General features: G+C 47.0%; 1 protein-coding gene across 3 annotated transcripts; it reads left to right on the forward strand.

Annotated features, from left to right (window-relative positions):
• Positions 1-10,340: 10,340 nt before the first annotated feature.
• CFL2 (cofilin 2) lies at positions 10,341-14,816 on the forward strand. Of its 3 annotated transcripts, none has more exons than XM_053287167.1 (4): positions 10,341-10,538; positions 13,175-13,482; positions 13,569-13,645; positions 13,870-14,816. In XM_053287167.1, exons 1-4 carry the CDS (start codon positions 10,536-10,538, stop codon positions 13,980-13,982), a joined length of 501 nt encoding a protein of 166 aa, XP_053143142.1. In that variant the 5' UTR covers positions 10,341-10,535; the 3' UTR covers positions 13,983-14,816. The 3 variants fall into 3 exon arrangements, with proteins under 3 accessions (XP_053143142.1, XP_053143144.1, XP_053143143.1); XM_053287169.1 differs by lacking the exon at positions 10,341-10,538 and adding an exon at positions 10,671-10,772; XM_053287168.1 differs by lacking the exon at positions 10,341-10,538 and adding an exon at positions 11,197-11,298.
• The last annotated feature ends 389 nt before the right edge of the window (positions 14,817-15,205 follow it).

A 15,205-nucleotide genomic window follows, 5' to 3' on the forward strand; every position in this document is an offset into this window, starting at 1 on the left:
CTCAGGATGATTCATCAGAGCTGTGTCAGGGGCTCTTATCAAAAGAGCACACACTTTGAACAATTCTTGGCAAATCAGAGTGTGCTCTCTTTAAAACTACTCCAGATCTAATGTAGGGGAAATGGGTCTATCCTAAGAAACGACGTCTTACCAGCCAGCTTTGCAGGAAGCTGTAAAATTGCAAATGGTTAGTTCCTGATCCACTGAGAGGCTATTGTTCTGAGGCATCAGGAATGTACCCATGTCAGAAAAACTAATTGTCTTCTCCATGGACTGGGAGTCCAGCTCAGGGTGGAGCCCTAGCCCCGCCTCTTGCGTCAGAGATGTCTGATATCAGATGCAGGGGGTGTAGCTTAGCTCGGAAATGGGGCTGCCTGGCCCCACTGACGAGCAAATTCCGACTAGCGCCGTGTTCGCAGCACAGCTGGAACGGCTCTCCCTGCCATGCTGTGAACGTGGCGCTGATTTCACTCGCACACAGGGCCATGCTGCCCCATTTGTGAGTGCAATACATGTGACATCAGATGCAGTGAAATACGTCTGACATCAGATGCAGAGGCGTGGCTGGGGCATGACCCCGGGTTCTTTGAACTTGTCCGCACAATGGTGGCTCCACCCAAGTCCAGGACTGGTTGGATGTTAAAATAGAGGTGTTATGAAAGGTGCCAAAAGTCAGAATTATGGGAGTGTAACCGTGTCATTGGGCACTGTAACAGAGAGCCATACACTCTTTGCTTTCACAAAATAACCTACTGGCAGTTGATAGATGTAAGTACCGCAGAAGTAGAGGTGTGTATGATACTGAAGAGTAGATGGGATCTAATATTAAAAATATTTACATAATGCTTTTCAACAAAATATTAGTGATTTACACAGAAAAAAAGGAATAAGATGGTTTCTTAGTCCAAAGGGCACCCCAGTCTAAAAAGAAACAAGGGAGGCAACAGCCACTGGGAAGGATGCTGTGCTGGGGTTGGAGCAGGATAGTTGCTGTCCTTCTGCTAACCATGAGAGTTGCAGTGCCTCTTTGTTCAGTTAGCAGGGATTAATACAACTTTGTGGTAAATGTGTGGATTTGGCTCTCCTCACATAAATCAGTGATACAGAAAAAGACAGTTTCAATTTTTGCAGCCAATAGGTTACCCATTAGTAAAGTTGATTAAAAGGTGTGGTCAGTGATTGGGGACTTCTTGGAATGCACGTGCCTGTGCATTTGTTACTCTGAGCAGGGTTTCCAGTTATGAACGGGATACTTGGTTTGAAGTTTGGCTATTCATGCAGGCTTCCACTTCCATCTGTCCCTCTAACAGAAAGGGGTCCAGAGGAAAGGTAGCTCTGGACCCCCTTATGTGGCAGGATCCCCTTTCTTGGTGCCACACCATTACTGGTGGTGGTGGTGGTGGCGGCGGCGGCGGCAGCAGCAACACTTCCTCCTCCTCCTCCTAACCAAAGCAAGTGAATGACACTTTACTGCTACTCATTCACCTGCCCCTTTCTTGTGTCAGTAGAGGCTGAGCCCAGCACTGCCACTTAGAGAAAGCAGGCAGGTGAGCAGAGGTAGCTGGTCCTTGGGCAGGTAGGTGAGCAGTTATGGTCAGTTGCCATTCCTCCACTTGTTTGCTATTTGTCTCCAGGTGCTACAGAGAATTAGGTCCTGCGCCATGCAGCCACCTTTGGCACTTGGCTACCTGCTCAACCAAGCAAGTGGCCGATGTGACCTCAAGAGGCAGCTGTTTCCTCCCTTCACTCTTCCTCTGGATAGAACTCCTGCAGGATTCAACCCAGGGCCGTAGCGAGGGGAGAGGGGGCTCATCGTCACCACTCTCCCTGGCGGCCCCTTGAAGTGAGGGAGATAATGAAGAAAATAGGGAGAGGTGGAACTGGGACCCCCGGCTTCTTAGAAGCCATCCACTCAATTATAGCTACACCCCTGATTCAACCTGTTGAGCCCAATCCTAACCACTACACCACCCAGGGAGGAAGCAGCTGCTTCTTATAGCCACTGTACTGTTCAATTGTCTGTTCAGGTGAACTAGTAGTGGAGGCAATTACTTGGGGCTGCCTAGTGTTGCCAACTGTTCCAAATTGGTCGGGATGCCTGGCAATTCCAGGGGAAAGTGGGCATCCCATCTGGGACACGCTTTCCCCTGTATTTGCGGGTGGCAGCAGCTGCCAGTGTGAGCTTCGAGCAGCTCCACAATGCCTCTGACTGCAATAGCTCTTTCCCTGCTCACTCGCTCTCTTTGGAGGTGACAGTACTGCTGCTGAGCTGCTCCTCCACCCACCCAACAATTAGCTGTTCAGTGGGTGAGTGGGGCTTGCATGGAAGCCTGCAGCTCCTGTGGCAAGGGATGTTGCCAGGCGTGAATCACATTTCCTCTAGTAGTTCCTTCAAAGAAGTGTAGGTGGCTGGGTGGCTCTCCCCCCACCCCCCCGCACCATCCTCTCAGTGTTTCTAATGAGCCTGATGCCTGCAGAAAGGTGAAGGTTAGTGTGTCTTTCCTTTCCTTCCTTGGCCCCTTCGCTCGCCAGCAGCGAGGAAAGGGATGTAAAGAGGCAGTTGCTGCACATTTTACAAGGATATTCAAATCAATTTTATTTCCTCGTTTTTAATAGAATTTCCTGGCCACACTGATGAGTTCTATTTAAACTACTTTAAAGACACAGTGTCTTGGAATGTGGCCAAGTTTGGCTATGTAGTCTGTAAAACCCATAAGGAACTCCACTATCGGATTATTGTTGGCTGTTGTTTGTTTATTATTGCTGGTCAATGACCAAAATAAAGCTATCTATCTAGGAGGCAGTTGCTGCCTGGAATCTCTGCTAAAGCTTCTTTTGCATATGCTTTGGGATTTTTCTCTTTCATGCTTAACCATAGTATTTGTATATTGCAAGTGACCAGAATGCTTTTGAACTGACCTTGGCGGACAGGGCTGTAGCTCAGTGCCTCTGCCCTGCCTGGAGAAGGGCCCAGGTTCAATCTCTGACATCTCTAGGTAGGGCTGGAAAAGTCTTCTGCCCTAAACCTTGGAGAGTTGCTGAGCTCGATGGACCATTGGCCTGACTCAGTAAAAGGCTAAGGTGAATGATCACAAAGGTGTGTGGATCCATTGGGGGTTGTGCAGTTATTTCCCTGGAAATGCTCTGTGCTGCACTTCACGTGTGAATGGTCGAGAAGGTGTGTGGTGTAAACCCCTCTTCCCCCCCCCAAAAAAATGCTCTCTGCTGCACTTGGTTTGTATGGATGCCTACCCACCCCACCCCACCTGGTGTCCTTTATTCAGCCAATGGAATGTTAGCAACCCACAGTCTGTCCTCACTCTGTCTCTCTGGATGGCACAGCAGGCCCAGTTCTAACTTCTGGGTTGCCCAGAGAAAGATCAGAAACTCAGGCAGCTGCTCCTTATACCACTTGAGTGCACAAGACCCTTTCCCTCCAAGCTGTATAAGCCCAATCCCCACCAATGCACCATAAAGCAATACCGAGGAAAAAGCAGCAACCAGAACGGATAGCAACAAGATTTAAAAAATTCAAATAAAGCACAATTTCTAACGTAAAAAATAAAACTTATCACAAACATGCTACATCTACACTTAATGAATCAGTGGCTCTCTTACACATATTGCATTAACTACCAATCAAACTTGGGCATTCATTTTAGTTTCCTCTCATTAAAATGGTTCTAGTCTGCTCAGTGCTGCCCGATAAAGATCAGTTCATGCTTTTGGAAATTTCCTGGCTTCTACTTTATGCCTTTAAGCAGACTAAAGTTACATACACAAAGATCCAGGATGGACAGTAGAATTGTTGTTTGTGGTAGGGCTGGGCCAAGTCAGAGGAGTTTAATCAAGACAGAGACACAATATAGGAAAGGAGGCAAAGTACAAAGGAACACTAAAACAAATTAGGAGTTTTAAGGACAACCTAGGGAACTCAGCAGACTTCTGCAATTGCAAATACAAGACATATATGTAACATTTAAGATTTAGTGAAATAAAATACAATAAAATACAAAAACCAAGCAGATGCCAGAATTTAAGATGACCCCTTTAAAAAAAAAAACAGGTTAAACCAGTTTTCACCCAAAAAGGATTCAATTTAAGATGACCCTTCAATTTCAATTAAATAAGGAAAAAACCTAGTCTTGGATTCAGGTAAATATGGTATCTACAATTTTTGTCTGATTGAGTGTATTATTTTTTACTATTCTCAGTGCACTGCATCTGCAGCTTGACATGGGTAAAAGTATCCATTGCATAATAAGGTATTTTATACTATTTCCTAAATAAACAAAGACCAAGTGCTCAAAACTTACACAAAATATGCTCTCCTCAGTGTAGTAAATGGCTGCTCTATTGAGTTTCAAATTAACATGTTTTTGTGGTCAGATCTGCACCATTGTTTAATAAATGTGGGTCAGTAGGCAATTTAGTTTAAATCAGGATTTACTCTTGACTTATACTTGTTGTCACCAGTGGTCCCTCTAATTTTTTTCATCTCCGTGTGGAATGAGTTTTATTCTGGGCGGCAGTATCAAGGCACTGTGTGCACACATGCATTCAGAGTGGGGCCTTCCTAATTCAACCTGAGCGGGATCTAAAATTAACTGAGAGAATATCAGAAAACTTGTGAGCGCTTGCACGTGTGCACGCCTTAAAGCAACAGTGGTTGTCACCATCTCATCTCTGCTGCTCAGTTGCAGGGGGTGGCAGCTTCATGCAGGGGTCACTGCCTCTGCTCACCTTCTACCCCTGGGTGGCATAATGGGGAAGCTTGGGCTACACTGACTAACGAAAGAGTGTGCAAAACCAGCCCAAAGCATTTTTCTGCTCAAAGAAGAGCAGCAAGAATGGAGGTGATCTCCATTTTAATTTATAATCCCCACTTCCTCCTTTCAAATATCTCCCCTCTTTATTATATTTGTACACCACCACAAACTTCCATCTCTGGGCAGCTTACGTCAATACAAAACAAAAATTAAAACAAGAATTAAAACCTTAAAACAATTTAAAACCACAAGTCTAGTTAAAACCTTGGGTGAATAAATGTGTTTTAAAAGACTTTTAATTTATTTAAAATATTTTTATACTGCCCAGAACTTATGTCTCTGGGCAGTTTACAACAAAATAAAAACAGAAAGTAAAACAGTTAAAACAGAAACAAAAAGTTTAAAACACCACAATTTAAAATTTTTAAAACAATATTTTAAAACAGCATTAAAACCATATTAAATAAAAGCCTGGGTGAACAGATGCATCTTTAAAGACTTTTAAAAAGCTGTCAGAGATGGGGAGGTTCTTATTTCACTAGGGAGCTCATTCCAAAGCCTTGAGGCAGCAGCGGAGAAGGCCCGTCCCTGAATAGCCACCAGATGAGCCGGTGGCAAAAGTAGATGGACCTCTCCAGATGATCTCAGTGGGCAGTGGGGTTCATGACGAAGAAGATGTTTGCGGTCGTTCATCTCAAGAAACGGACGCAGTTGGTGTATCAGCCAAAGCTGATAGAAGGCACTTCTGGCTACTGCCTCAACCTAGGACACCAGTGAGAGCCTTGGATCCAGAAGCACCCGTAGACTGCATACCTGTTCCTTCTGGGGAAGTGTGACCCCATCCAGGACAGGCAGATCAAAATGGTCTCTCGAGTTCTGACCCTGCACAATGAGTACCTCCATCTTATCTGGATTCAGTCTGTTTGTTATCCCTCATCCAGTCCATCACTGACTCCAGGCAGGCATTTAGAGAGGTTATGCTCTCTCCTGATTTATTTATATTTATTTGTTCAATTTTTAGACTGCCCTTACAAAATAGCTCAGGGCGGTTCACAAACATCAAAGACCCTTTAAAACAATTTAAGAGCACTGGAAGGCCAGGCCGAACAGGTAGGTCTTTAGGGATCTCCTAAATTCCAATAAAGAATTCAAATTACAGATGTCTGCAGGGAGCGCATTCTACAGTCCAGGAGCGGCTACAGAGAAGGCCCGCCTCTGGGTCGCCACCAGACGAGCTGGTGGCAACTTGAGCCGGACCTCCTCAGATGATCTTAGCGTGCGGTGGGGATCAGACCAAAGAAGGCACTCTCTAAGGTAACCTAGACCTAAGCCATTTAGGGCTTTAAAGCTAATAACTAGCACTTTGTATTTTGCTCGGAAACATATTGGCAGCCAGTGCAGCTGTTTCAAAACAGGCATAATATGGTCTCTCCGGGTTGCCCTGGAGACCAGCCTTGCTGCCGCATTTTGAACTAACTGAAGTTTCCGAACTACGTACAAAGGCAGCCCCACAGAGAGTACATTACAGAAGTCAAGCCTGGAGGTTACCAGCTGGTGCACCACTGTTCTGAGGTTATCCTCCTCTAGGAATGGATGCAGCTGATGATGCTGACATGGAGAAATAGATTTCAGTGTCATCAGCATACTGATAGCACTCTGCACCAAATTTCCTGATGATCTTTCCCAGCAGTTTTTCAGAGACAATATGGAGCCCTGAGGCACACCATACAAAAGTTCAGATTTTGAAGAAAAGCAGTCTCCGAGGGACACCATCTTGAACCTGCCTGAGAGGTAGGAGCGGAACCACTGCAAAGCAAAGTTGTCAGAGATGGGGAGGCTCTTATTTCAGTAGGAAGCTCATTCCAGAGTCTTGGGCAACAGAGAAGCCCTGTCTTTGTGTAGCCACCAGATGAGCTGGTGGCAACTGCAGATGAACCTCTCCAGATGATCTCATTCTCAATGGGCAATGGGGATCATAGTGAAGATGACATTATCTTAAATACCCTGAACCTAAGCTGCCTAGGGCTTTATAGGTTATAACCAGCACCTTGTATTTTGCCTGGAAACTTACTGATAGCCAGTGCAGTTCTTTTAATATAGTAGTAATAGGATCTCTTCAAGATGATCACATTCTGCTGCATTCTTTACCAACTGCAGTTTCTGGACTATGTACAAAGGCAGCCCCACATAGAATGCATTGCAGTCATCAACACTGGAGGTTACCAGCATATGTACTACTGTTCTGAGGATGTGTATCTTAAAAAATGGACACAACTGGTATATCAGCTGAAGCTGATAGAAAGCATCTCCGGCCACTGCTTCAACTTGAGAAACGAGGAAGATTACTTTGGTACAATCCCAAGGGCAGCAAGGGGTTACTTTAAAAGGAAAGGAATTGTGAGGAGCTCCAAAAGGCTCTCTCCAAACTGGGGGAGTGAACGACAAAGTGGCAAATGCGGTTCAATGTTGGCAAGTGTAAAGTGGTGCACATTGGGATGAAAACCCCCAACTTCACGTATATGCTGATGGGATCTGAGCACTCGGTGACTTACCAGGAGAGGGATCTTGGCGTTGTTGTGGACAGCTCATTGAAAGTGTCAACTCCATGTGCAGCAGCTGTGAAAAAGGCCAATTCCATGCTAGGGATCATTAGGAAGGGGATTGAAAATAAAACTGCCAATATTATCATGTCGTTATAGAAAACTATGGTGCGACAACACCTTGAGTACTGTGTACAATTCTGGTCACCACATCTAAAATAGGACATTGTAGAACTGGAAAAGGTGCAGAAGGGGGCAACCAAGATTATCAGGGACCTAGAGCACCTTTTTTATGAGGCAAGGCTACAACACCTGGGGCTTTTTAGTTTAGAAAAATAATGACTGTGGGGAGACATGATAGAGGTCTATAAAATCATGCATGGTGTGGATAAAGTGGATAAAGAAAAATTCTTCTCCCTCTCCCAGAACACTAGAACCAAGGGTCATCCCATGAAATTGATGGCCAGGAAATTTAGGACCAGCAAATGGAAGTATTTTTCACACAACACATAATCAACTTGTGTAATTCTCTGCCACAAGATGTGGTGACAGCCAACAACCTGGATGGCTTTAAGAGGGGTTTGGGTAACTTCATGGAGGAGAGGTCTATCATCGGCTACTAGTTGGAGTGCTATAGGCCATCTCCAGCCTCAAAGTCGGGATGTCTCTGAGTACCAGTTGCAGGGGAGAGTAACAGCAGGAGAGAGGGCATGTCCTCAACTCCTGCCTGTTAGCTTCCAGCGGCATCTGGTGGGCCACTGTATGAAACAGGATGCTGGACTAGATGGGCCTTGGGCCGGATCCAGCAGGGCTGTTCTTATGTGGCAGGTCAGCCCTACCTGCCCCTCCTCGAAGCTTCTGCCATCCTGCGCCGCCCCATCGCAGCACTGTTCTCCAAAAACCAACCCCATGAAAGCAGCAGCCCGTGCCACTGTTTCCTTTGAACTGCCCGCCATGGTGACAGGATGCTTGCCCCAGCATCCCTCGTGTAGCGTTGGCATGCAAATGGTGCCAGCGCCACACAAGGAATGCATCCTGTCGCCGCAGTGGGCGGTTTAAAGGAGACAGCAGCATAGGCTCCCACTTACACAGGGCTGGTTTTCAGCACTACAATGGGGCATCGCAGGCTTCCATGAGGGGCAGGTAGGTCTTGCCTGCCTCCTTTTAAAGGCACCCTGTGCCAAAACGTTTCGGGTAGAGCATGCCAAAATATTTTGGTGCCGCCTCAAAGAGGTGCCAAATGATTTGGGCACATCCCTCATGCTTTGATCCAGAAGCACCTCCAGAATGCATACCTGTTCCTTCTGGGGAAGTATGATCTCTCCATCCAGAACCAGCAGCTCAAAATTTTCTCTTCAACCTTGCACCAGAGGCGGAGTCACTGTTGAGCGGACGGGTTCAAAGAACCTAGGCTGCTGTCAATTAGTGGCCGTGCCTGGCACCCCAGCCTCACCTCCTGCATCTGATGTGGCTGCATGGCCCTGTTTGAGAGCAAATACTGGGAGCCAAGCCCCCCCCCGCATCTGACTTCAGACGCAGGGGATGTGGTGGGGGGCTGCCCGCAGGAGGAACACAGGCCGCCGGCTGGCTTCGTCCACCAACCTGTGCCTTGCACAATAAGTACCTCCTTGTTTGGATTCAGTCTCATTTTGTTATCCCTCATCAGAATACTAAACAAGTCCACATACTAGTAAGTAGGCAATCCCCTGCCCCAAATCTGCTGCCTGAGAAGCCGGCTTCACTACTACTATGAATATTGATAAAGTGCTTTTCAACAAAAGCCCCCAAAGTGGTTTACACAAGAAGTAATAAATAAGATGGATCCCTGTCGAAAAAGGGCTCACAATCTTGAAAAAACCCACCAACCCCAGAACAACCAGCACCACCAGAGGAAAGCTGTGTTGCTGTGGATGGCTAGGGTCAGTTGCTCTTCGCCTGCTAAATTAAAACAGTCAACAATTTAAAAGGTGCCTCTCTGCTCAGCAGGGGTCAAGGGACAGAGGCAGAGCTGCGCTGCTGCGCCTTAGGACCCACCACCACCAGCGGGGTAGGGCTCAAAGGAACCTGGCCCGCCAGCTCCCTCCACCCCTCCCTATTTTCTGCCTTATCTCCTTCATTCACGCTTAGAGGCCGCGGGGAGAGGGGCGAACACGGCCCCCTCTCCCCTAGCTGGCTACGCCCCTGCAATCCACCTTCCACTCTGGAGAGCAAACTGTAGGGGCAGCTGCAAGGAGCCCAGCCGCGCCTCCGCGCTTGCTCTCTGCCTCGGGAAGGCGCAGGGTGGGCAGCCTTCGGCACACCCAGAGAGAAAGAGAGAGACCGAGAGAGGAAGTGTCGGCGGGGTTCTCAGAGCTGCCGCGGCGCCGCCGCTGCCCCGTCCTCTGCTGGGCTGGGCAAGTGACCGGAGGCAACTCCATGGAGCACCTGCCGTCGCCGCCTCCACCACTGGCTTAGCCTCGCTCCGCGCAGAGAAGGATTCAGCCCGCTAGGTTCGAGCCCGACCTTTCCCGCCCAGAGAGAGAGGGAGAACAGAGGGAGCTGCCTCTTGTCCCTCTCTCCACTCACTTGCCTTCTCCGCCGGCAGCAGGGGAACTGGGTCCGCCGGGGAACACCGAGGCAGGGCACGCCGCTGATATCCCCACCTACCGCCAAAGAGCGAGCCGGGCCAAGAGCGGGCGGGCGGGCGAGCGTCAAAGCCTTTGTTTAGTGGGCTGGTTTCGCCCGTGAAGCGCCGCCAGCAGTGATGCGGTTGCAGATGCAGAAGGGCAGGCGCTCTCCACGCAGCCCCCGTGGCCATGCCCGCCCCAGCAGGCAGAGCAGCCGAGAAGTACCGGCGCTTCCTCCTCCGCTATAACCCTGCCCGCCAGCGAGGCTTCCAGCCTAGGCGCGAGAAGCGCTCCATCGCCAGACTCAGACTCAGTCACCCCTTTTTCCCTCTGCAGGGCTGGGCGGGGCCGCAGCACGTGGTGAGGGGAGGCAGGAGGCGGCGCCAACGTGAGCGGTCCTCCCTCCTCCTCCTCCTCCTCCTCCTCCACCCCCCCCCGCCCCAGCAGCACTTGCCCATCTCCTCTGCTCAGTCCAGCCTGCCTGTGCCTCATCGTGCGTGTAGTAGCACCGTTAGGCAGATTCAGCTCTGCAGGCAATAGCGGCCGCTGCTGCCGCCGCCGCCCCCTCCTCCTTCTCCTTCTCACTGCCACCGCCGCTGCAGCGACAGGGACCCAGCACTATGGTAAGGGTGGGACGGCCTCGCTTGGCTTAACGGGGTTGGATCGGCTTCCCTTCTGCCGGACCATGCGAGGGCGGTGAGACCCGGCCAGGCAGTCCTCCTCCGCCCCAGGGAGAGAGGGGCTCGGTGGGCCCTGCGGCCTCTGGCGGCCATTTTAGTCTAATTTTAGCTTCCCTTTGGGGAGGGGTAGTGGGAGTGCCCCCCCCCAACTTGGGGAAGCGAAGAGACTGGGCGCAGGTGACTGTCCGCCTAGGAAGGGCTGAAGACGGTGGAAATGTCCCTAGAAGTGTTGACGCCCAGGGCTGAGACGGAGGGGGTCTTCCTCCTCCCCTTCGCTTATTGTTATTTCCATGGTTTACATCCCCAGGACTGGGGGGGGGGGCGCGAAGGGGTGCTGCCTGTCGTGGGGAAGGACCCGTGTCTTTATAAGAGGATGTGGCGGGGTTTGATTTCCCCCAGTATGTGGCACTTGGCAAGCAGGGGCCAGATAGCGGACTTCTGGATCGCCCTCTTCCCTCCCTCGCCTGCTGTTCTGACTGTAGAGAAGACTTGGGGTCAGGGGAGGGATGTAACAGAATCTCCTCCTTTGTATGGAAATGGCTTAATGTGTGTGTGTGAGAGAGAGCGAGCGAGCGAGCGCAGTTGACCCTCGTTTTTCATGACATGTATGCGGGGAAGAGGGGTTGCAGTTTTATGTCGCTTTTCTTGGAGGAGGCGGGCAAGTTATTGCTAACCGAGGAATAGCAATATTCCTCAGCTATGGGTAAATGACGGCGCTCAGATTATAGAGCAAGGTTTGGGCTCTCTCTTGCCCCCCCCCCCCCGCTTCTGTGCTTAGAAATGGAGAGGGGCGCGCAGCAGGCTTTGCCTCCTTCATGCTCTCCCTTTGTGAAGGAGGGAGGGTCGCTCCTCGGTTGTATGTGCATGATCTGAAGTGGCGGGGGCCTCCCTTTAATTTCGGGGCGAAGCATAGCGCTGTCTCATTGTATGCTGAAAGCTATAGTGGCCTTATGCTTTTCTTGAGATTATGATGGAAGCGGGGAAGGGGATGACGCATAGTTTGATTTGCTCCCTTCCATTGTGGCTTGTATCCCTTCGGTGTCAAGACGACTGGGGAAAGCGCCGAGCAGAGATGGCTGTTTCCCTTTGTTGGAGCGCGTTAATCATAAGGAGTAGGCTGAGCACTGTTCAGCTGGAAAGGGTGAAGCGGCGAGACATTTGCGATTCATTGTGTATGGATAGTGTCCGGCTTATGGCCGGAATTTAATGTGTGTTACACAAACGTTTGAGGGGACATCTTTGCTCGTGCCTATAGAGAAGGTTGTTCCTTTGGCTGCAGTAGACAGGAGTCTGCCCAGTATCCTAGGAATAGGTTGCTGGAAATCCAGCAGAAGGGCAGGAATGTCCAGGCTGTATTTGGGCAACAGTCATCGCTATGTCATTGGTACAAAAAAGCCATTGGTACAAAAAAGGGTGCCTTTTTATGGGGGGAAGGGTAAATGAGCGATAGCATTTCCCCTACCCTTGTAAATAAACAGTATAAATGTGCCAGTTCTACTTGGTTTATATAGAAGAGAACAACTTCTGAGCCTTTTGAATAAAAATCTGATTTACAAAATGAATTTGTATGAGAATTAGTTAGTAGTGCAAAAGGTATTTTATACAAAATGAAATTTCTGTGTTGTGTTTAAAGAACAAATCAGAAATGTACAACCATTGCCTTCAGCTTCTGCCTGTTGGTTCCTTCAACAGTAGTTCATGCATGTGAAATCCCTGATGGTGCAATAAAAGCTTTAAAATGATCTCTCTCTCTCTCTCTCTCACACACACACACACACACACACACACACACACACACACACACACCCCCCACCCTCAAAGAGTTTGCTTAACTGAAAGCAAGACCATGTACAAGTATAGTTATTTACAGTTTTGAATTAAAACCAACCTTTGGTGTTCTTTTACACATTACAGCAGTGCCAAGGAGCTGCTTTTCCATGGTTTCACCTCATGACACTGCTTTAATGCTTAAAGACCCACAAATATGGGTAGGCTGATTGCATGGGTCTTTCCCACAGAATTGGCATCTTTGGTTTGGGGCTTATAAATATTATAGCGGTGTTGTGTTATTAGTCAAAGTAGATCCCATGGCACAGTTTTAATATGTAAAGAGCACCCTTGTCCAGTTGGGATGTAGGCTCAGCTTCTGTTAGGCTGCTGGGAGGAATTGTACATTCTGTCCTTGATTCTTTCCTCATGTAGTAACTTCACTAGAGTATTTATAGGGCAGTATTAAATAAAATCTAGGACTTTTAAATAATATTAAACCTGACACAATGCAGAAAGCATTTCTTCTGCTCCTAGAGGCTTACATCACTGAACAAAACTAGAATAATGACAGAGCTGGACTTGAGCTACTGCTGCTGCATTTTCAGAGGGAAATTCCTTAAATGAGTCACATTACTCATGTTAAAATAGAAATACTTTCTATAACTGTAATAAGAGAGTAATAGTTGGGTGGGGACCAAATCTTTATCTCCTAAATTTGATATACAGATAATATTCAGTCCTCAATAGACCTCCTATTACATGTGGAATAAGCTTATTATAGTGAATGCTGTTTCATTTTGTTTTTTTAGGCTTCTGGAGTAACAGTGAATGATGAAGTTATCAAGGTTTTTAATGACATGAAAGTACGGAAATCTTCAACGCCAGAAGAGATTAAAAAAAGAAAGAAAGCAGTTCTCTTCTGCTTAAGTGATGACAAAAGACAAATAATTGTAGAAGCAGCAAAGCAGATATTAGTTGGTGACATTGGTGACACAGTGGAGGACCCCTATACATCCTTTGTGAAGCTGTTACCTCTGAATGATTGCAGATATGCTTTGTATGATGCAACATATGAAACAAAGGAATCTAAAAAAGAAGATCTGGTATTTATATTCTGGTGTGTAAAAAAGGATTATTGTTGAAACAGAATTTAGCTTCCAAACTTCCATGGATCAAATAACAACTTTCCCCCCTTATCTGTAGGGCTCCAGAAAGTGCCCCTTTAAAAAGCAAGATGATCTACGCAAGCTCTAAAGATGCCATTAAAAAGAAATTCACAGGTATGTGAAGAAAATACTGTACAGGACAACTTTAGTTGTCCTCAAGCCTGAATTCATTTAGTCACTTGCTCAGTGTGTATAGCAATTCTTTTTGGACAAGTAGCTTGTTTAAATTGTTGAAGTGGGCAAGTGGGTTGGGTGTATATTTGGTAAATCTTAGAGTACACAATGTTTTCTTCTAGGTACTCACATTGAACAAGTGTATGTTCATTTGTATTTTTCAGGTATTAAACATGAGTGGCAAGTAAACGGTTTGGATGATATTAAAGATCGTTCAACATTGGGAGATAAACTAGGAGGCAACGTGGTAGTTTCACTTGAAGGAAAACCCTTATAAAAAGGACAGACAAGTGCCATCTGGAGCTTCCATTTCTGCAGCTCATTCAATTGGAATAGCATTAGCCCCTTTTGCCCCACCTTCCTGGACCCCACAAACCTGAAGGAGATGTCATTAAATTAAGCAGCCTACAAATGACCACCATTAGACTGTTTTTAAACCCAATAGTTTTATGTAGAACCCAAGGAATGTCTTCATATCATAGTCTTAGCCAAAACTAATGATGTGGGCATTTCTTGCAAATGTGTACAATGAATGTGATAGTTGATGTGGATAGTCTAGCCAAGCAACAAAAGGTTTAAGCTAATTGACTGCCTTTAAGGTATTGTCCAATGGTCAGATGATAGACTTTATTCAGTATTACTTACAGTTGCACTTGGTTGCAGTTCCATGAGGCTCTTCTGCATTTCATAAACCTCACCTGCCTTGACAAGCCTATTTTTTGTGACATGGCAACACACAACACTATGCATTTAAAGCACTTTTTTTTTTTGGTAATATGTCTGATTCTCCCTTCTATCCCCCAGGAATGCCAATTAAGTTTCTGTAATGGTCATCCAACTGTTGTAGTATCTTACGTCTTCATTCCTGTTACCTGCATATCTTTATAAATGAAGTAGCTGTTAATGCCTTTTTGTTTTTCCATTGAATGTACACTACTGAACAGGAGAAGGAACTATCTGTTTACCATGCAAGTCTTGCAACACTAAAGATGTTTTGTAAAACATCAGTCATAATGGCAATTTCTGTATAAAAAGAGCCTTAAATGGAATGCTGTTTTTGAGATCAAATATATTGGCCACGTTGCAATAAAACTTGTGGCTTATTATGGAATGTTGCCTTGTTTTCATTGAAAAGTATAGATTGAAGTATGTTTAAACAACTTGCACTGCTTTTTTCAACAATACCTTTCAGAGATATTCAACATTTGCTGCTGCTGCTGATGATTCCTCATCCTGTTTGATTGGATTGAACCCAAACCACTACTCTTCTCAGTATATTGCCATTAGCCCTATTCAGGTGTTCCATAAAATGATGCTCTACACCAGGGATTCTCTACGTTGGGTCCCCAGATGTTTTTGGACTTCAGCTCCCATAATCCCCAACCAAAGGCCACTGGGACTGAGGATTATGGGAGTTGAAGTCCAAAAACATCTGGGGACCCAACGTTGAGAATCCCTGCTCTACACAAGTAAAGCGTCGAGAGTGGGTCAAAGTCCAGC

The sequence above is a fragment of the Hemicordylus capensis genome, chromosome 1 (assembly GCF_027244095.1).
Source record: "Hemicordylus capensis ecotype Gifberg chromosome 1, rHemCap1.1.pri, whole genome shotgun sequence".
NCBI classification, from domain to species: Eukaryota; Metazoa; Chordata; class Lepidosauria; order Squamata; family Cordylidae; genus Hemicordylus; species Hemicordylus capensis.